The sequence below is a fragment of the Triticum dicoccoides genome, chromosome 2B, assembly GCF_002162155.2.
Source record: "Triticum dicoccoides isolate Atlit2015 ecotype Zavitan chromosome 2B, WEW_v2.0, whole genome shotgun sequence".
NCBI lineage: Eukaryota > Viridiplantae > Streptophyta > Magnoliopsida > Poales > Poaceae > Triticum > Triticum dicoccoides.
In genome coordinates this window covers 176,892,094-176,897,894 of record NC_041383.1, presented here as the reverse complement: position 1 = coordinate 176,897,894, position 5,801 = coordinate 176,892,094, and the positions used below count along the sequence as shown (strand labels likewise).

The 5,801-nt window shown below is 44.1% G+C and overlaps 1 protein-coding gene across 1 annotated transcript; it reads left to right on the top strand.

The window, feature by feature from the left end:
* The first annotated feature begins 539 nt into the window (after nt 1-539).
* LOC119362898 (4-alpha-glucanotransferase DPE1, chloroplastic/amyloplastic-like) lies at nt 540-5,591 on the top strand. Its single transcript, XM_037628170.1, has 16 exons — nt 540-911; nt 1,467-1,529; nt 1,652-1,740; nt 1,822-1,882; nt 2,387-2,465; nt 2,768-2,904; nt 2,989-3,147; nt 3,235-3,311; nt 3,446-3,585; nt 3,789-3,820; nt 3,909-3,983; nt 4,355-4,427; nt 4,548-4,636; nt 4,754-4,798; nt 4,873-5,025; nt 5,131-5,591. Exons 1-16 carry the CDS (start codon nt 552-554, stop codon nt 5,233-5,235), a joined length of 1,737 nt encoding a protein of 578 aa, XP_037484067.1. The 5' UTR covers nt 540-551; the 3' UTR covers nt 5,236-5,591.
* Nucleotides 5,592-5,801: the final 210 nt, after the last annotated feature.

Genomic DNA, 5,801 nt, shown 5'->3' with positions numbered 1-5,801 from the left:
GGGGGTAGAGAGAGAGAGGGAGAGAGAGAGAGAGAGAGAGAGAGAGAGAGAGAGAGAGAGAGGGAGAGGCAGAGGGAGAGAGATGATACAAAATGAGAAGGAAGTCGGGCGGGTCAGTGGAGGGCACGCGACGCCGTCATGAAGGACATCCAGATGCGTCTTTATGATAGGGGATAGTGCTTTGTAAACTTTGCCTTGTACACTTCTGATATGTTTTGACGAGAAGAAATGGTGTCGAGTCGACAAAAAGGAAGGGAGTTGAGTGTGGACTGTGGATAGAGTACGGTAACAAAAAGCGTGTGCCTTCGAAGAAGACGGATTTCAGAAGCACGCAGATCCCCACGACGCCTGCCGCGTGTCAACGGCGCAACGTCATCCCACCGGAATAGGCTTTGACCCCGTGATCCGGAGCCTCGTCTCACGCGACGCCACCCACCCCGCAGCCCCCGACAAGTGGGGCCCACGTTCACCCCGCGCGCCCATATCTCCCTTCTTCCTCCTCCCCCCCCTTCCATCCCCCGCCCCGCCACCCCGCCCCGCCCCCCTGCCGCATGGCGCTCGCGCGAACCGTCCCGCTCCCGCAGCTCGCTTCGGCCTCGCCCCTCCCCCGGCACCGCCGCTGCCGCCTCCTCCTTCCCGCAATGCCGCAGGCGCGCGGCCCCCCCGCGCGAGGGATCGCCTGCCGCGCCGCGACGACGACGCCGGCCGCGGTGGCGGCGGTGGGCGTCGGGGAGGACCTGCCCGAGGGGTACGAGCAGATGATGCCCACCGTGGAGGCCTCCCAGCGGCGCCGCGCGGGGGTTCTGCTGCACCCGACGTCGCTCCGCGGCCCGCACGGCATCGGCGACCTCGGCGACGAGGCCCTCGCATTCCTCGACTGGCTCCACGGCGCCGGCTGCACGCTCTGGCAGGTGATTACTGACACGCATTGCCCTTGCGGTACCAAACTGCTGGCGTATTATTAGGTGCCATTGGCGTGCAACAGTAAACACTCGCTCATCGATTTTTTTTTTGTGGTGTGGATGTTGGGTTGTCACTTGTCACATATAGGGACGATAGAAACCCTAGACTGTTTAGAAATTGGAATCGCAAATAATATGGATGGATTCAAGCCATTTATACTGTGCTTGCAAATATACAATGTACTAGCACAGTTTAACGTTCTTGCTGCACATTGCAATGCTGATTGATTTTCTTAGTATTCTCTGAACTGCGATAAACGGTGATGGTGCGTGAAACAGTGATTGGGCAGTGGGATGAAATAAGCTGAAGGGCATGAAACAACACAAAAGCAATCTCTCTCTGTTCTCTCTGACCATTAAAATTAATTCAGTAATTTTGTTGCTTTTGCAACATGTCTGGGTTTTCCTATGCTATTTTGGTGTCATGGTTGTGTCCTTTTAATTGCCTTGTGCATTAAGCTTAGTTTTTGAAATGCTGATTGTCGGTTTGATCCATGTCCACAGGTTCTTCCACTTGTTCCCCCGGGAAGAAAATCCGGGGAGGATGGTTCTCCTTATTCAGGACAGGTGATGCTTTATGTTAATTAGAACTTTGTTTGCCTATTTCAGAGTTAACTTTGTACCAGGTACTTTAGCCTATTTATGGCAGTAATTCAATGGTAATAGGGAACATTCATTGAAATTTGCAGGATGCAAACTGTGGTAGTACCTTATTGATTTCTCTCGAAGAGCTTGTTAAAGATGGGCTGTTGATGGAAGACGAACTTCCTGATCCTTTGTGAGTTTGAATTTCTTCAGTCACTTGTGAAGGCACCCATAAGTTTGCCGCTGACCCTTTGTGTGTTTAAATTAATGACAGAGATATGGAATATGTTGAATTTGACACCGTTGCTAATCTGAAAGAACCTCTTATTGCCAAGGTTAGTTATTAATGGTTGTTATATCGGTCATGTCCTTTCTGCCAGAAAAAAAGACCCGTCAGGTCCTCTCTGTTTAATGTGCAAGCTTATGCACACTTCCTGTTTTTCTCCCTTGAATGTGCTATCCTACCAGCCTGGTACAATAAGTATATGTTTGGATTACTTATTGCATTTGTAGAATTGTTGGCTGCTTCTACATTCTGAAAACGCCAGAATAAAGTTATTTAAATGATATTACCTTGGCCTATCAACAGCCCGAGTACTACTGTATGGTAGCATGTAAAAATTGTTCCTCCATTTCATTTTTGGATGGGCCATACAAAACATTATTTTTCATTTTCATTCTGTGTACATGGACATTCTTTGGTGATCAAGTTTAAATATTCTAGGTTTGAGAACATATTCGTAAAAACAAAATTAGTGCTCATTGACAAAAGGAAAGCACTTCTCTATCATGAAGATTGGTTTCAGTGAACAGTTTATAGATAAATCTTTTTATTCTAGGCAGCAGAGAGGCTACTACAGAGCCCTGGAGAGCTCAGAAGGCAGTATGACGAATTCAAGAAAAATCCAGATGTTTCAGGCAAGAGATCTCGATTTGCTGTCGAAACAATGCTTTCCGCGTCTTTCATATTCTTATTGGGAAAAACACATCTGCCTCTACTGTTAACATAAGGTTTACATTTTCTAATTATAAACCATAAACTACTCAATCAAAATGTTGGGCAAGCACCAAGGCTCAGATGACAGTGTTAATTCAGCTGGTTTCCTTTACAAATACGCATCTTTTCTGTTCAAAAGGGAATATAGCAATGGCGTTGATGTCTGAAGTGATAACATCAATACATAGTATAGTCTATAGTGCTTATCTCCTCTTCCTGCCAGGTTGGCTTGAAGATGCTGCACTTTTCGCTGCTATCGACAATAGCATCAATGCAGTGTCCTGGTCTGAGTGGCCTGAACCGCTGAAAGATCGCCATCCTGGAGCCTTGAAAGATATATATGAAAACCAGAAGGACTTTGTGCGTAGCTCAAACTATTCGTTTTGCAATGTAATTGTGTTTTACAAAATACTGGCATATTTATATATTGAACATGTTATGCAGATAGAAAATTTTATGGCACAACAGTTCTTATTTGAAAAGCAATGGAAACGGGTTCGTTCACATGCACAGAAGCTTGGCATCAGCATAATGGGTGACATGCCAATATATGTTGGCTACCACAGCGCAGATGTTTGGGCAAACAGGAAATCATTTTTGCTGGTATACCTCACTGGTTTCCACTAACGAACATACTTGGTGAAGAATTTAAATTTTCTAAGTTTTTTTTATTGTTCTCTGGTTGTAAAGGACAAGAATGGTTTCCCCACATTTGTTAGTGGTGTTCCACCTGATGCGTTCAGTAAAACTGGTCAGTTATGGAACAGGTAGAGGCTTCAGTTCCTGTCAATTTGATTTTTCCTAGTTTTTGTCTGTTGCGTTTCCAGTAACCCTACACTCCCTGTGACATAAGAAAAGGTTGAACACACTGTTTCCTTTGCTAAACTTGCTACTTTTGCAGCCCATTGTATGACTGGAAATCTATGGAAGCAGATGGCTTTGCATGGTGGGTAAAGAGGATTAAACGTGCCCTTGATTTGTATGATGAGTTCCGTATTGACCATTTCCGCGGTCTTGCTGGTTTTTGGGCAGTTCCTTCAGGTAAGCTAAACACATCACTGCGCTTACCTGTCTGCATAATAAATACTCCCTCCATCTCAAAATAAGTGACTCAACTTTGTACTAACTTTAGTACAAAGTTGAGTCACTTATTTGGGACGGAGGGAGTATTATACTGCAAGTAAATTTGCTTTTTTGGAAAATGGGAATTCATTATGCTAATTGATTAAGCTTGCACAATGTAGGATCAGAAGTAGCGATGTTTGGAAGCTGGAGGGTGAGCATTGACTTCATGAATGACACTGTTCCCTTTTCTTCACAAAATCTTTGTTGCTGATGTTATCTCTTGTTTTCTTTGGCAGTAGGCTGGACCAAGGAATGCCTTTTTTGATGCGCTTTTCAAAGCTGTTGGTAGAATAAATATAATCGCAGAAGACCTGGTAAACCTGGAGCCTTTTCTTTTAACTGCTGAAAGTGAAATCTGGAATCAAATGCATAGTTTGGTGGATTTGTGTAAACTTAGAAACTAAAAGAAGTACTAGCCATGATTTAATCATAATATTACCGGAGTATTAAAGTTGGATCGGAGAGCGACTGAAGTATAGTTGCAGTCAGCTGATTTGCTTATTTCGTGCTCACTGGCGGTGCCAGAGCCGCAGCCCTGTGGGTCAAATACACAATTACCTATAAATTTACACTGTTTTTAGTGTTAATCTTGTGAAATTAGACAACTATAATGTGGTTTTGCAAAAAATCTGTCTGGTCACGTTTCATGGTTATGATTCTCTTTTCATTCCAAAACTAATTGTAGGGGGTGATAACTGAAGATGTTGTTGAGTTAAGGAAGTCTATTGGGGCTCCGGGGATGGCAGTTCTTCAGTTCGGTAATAGTCCAATTGCAATATGAACATGCTTTCTTTCTATAAGGAACTATGGCTCTGTGAGTACACGTGAAATATTGACTCAGATTCGAATGGTCTAATTTCCATTTGTATACTCGACAGCTTTTGGTGGTGGTCCTGGCAACCCCCACTTACCTCATAACCATGAATTGAATCAAGTTGTATACACTGGGACACATGATAATGATACAGTTAGTACCCTAACCCCTTTCAAAAACTCCTTTGTTCACATCTTTTGTAAGATTACATTATTTACAGTTTTAGAAGTTAAAATTTAGTCCTGACACTTTGAATCATGTCTTCCTCAGGCTGTTGGCTGGTGGCAAAGCTTACCAGAGGAAGAGAAGCAAACTGTCAGTGTTTAGCGTACCATGACACGATGTCTGGTGCCATGTCTTCCTAATCTTACCCCCTGTACTTCTTTCAGGTGTTCAAGTATCTACCGCAGGTCAGCAACTCGGATGTCTCTTGGGCGCTAATTGCTACTGCCCTCTCTTCCGTTGCGAGAACTTCCATGGTAACCATGCAGGACATACTCAGCCTTGGCAGCTCTGCTAGGATGAACACTCCAGCTACACAGGTTATCTGCTGCACACCGCCTGCTTGTAAAAGAGCTAATTTACAGCTAGAATAAATAATCAGTAGCCTCGTGAAGCTTATTCTCTCTTCTCCTTCTCATCGGCAGAAAGGGAATTGGAAATGGAGGATACCAAGCTGTGTCAGCTTCGACAGCCTTAGCCTCGAAGAAGCAAAGCTGAAGGAGTTGCTTATGCTGTACGACCGGCTGTGAAGTTCTCGGTTCTCCAGCACTCCTGTGTTCTCTGTCTCTTCAGGCTTGGAACTGCCAGACGGTACTGCCATAAACTAGCAGCCAAACATGAAGGATGTGGCTGCTATTGTTCCATGGGATGTTGGCACCTGTCCCCGAATAATAGGGCTGTGTTGATCGGTTGCAAATTAACATGCTTGAACTTGAAGCGTCTTGCATCTTTACAATTGCTATTATGGTGTATATAGGTAGTCCTTTATATTCCCATTTCGTCTATGTACTATTGTAACACATGAGTCTTGGAAACTCTTAATAAGTGGGATGTGTGTATCAAGTTCTTTTTACATTTCAGAGGAAAATATGTGTGTTGAGGTTTAGTTTTGTATTTATCGTGTTGTGCTGCCCTCAGCTGGAAGGAGGTAAGAAAGGTCTATTTTACCTTGCCGGATTAATCTGCTTTTAGGTGAAACTCGCTGGTTGAATGCAGCCAAATGTTGATAAATTTGGCAATCTTGGTTATACAGTATGCTTGCTCCCTGTTGTGAAGAAAGCATAGGAATGTTGAGTGTTAGTATAACCCAGCATTC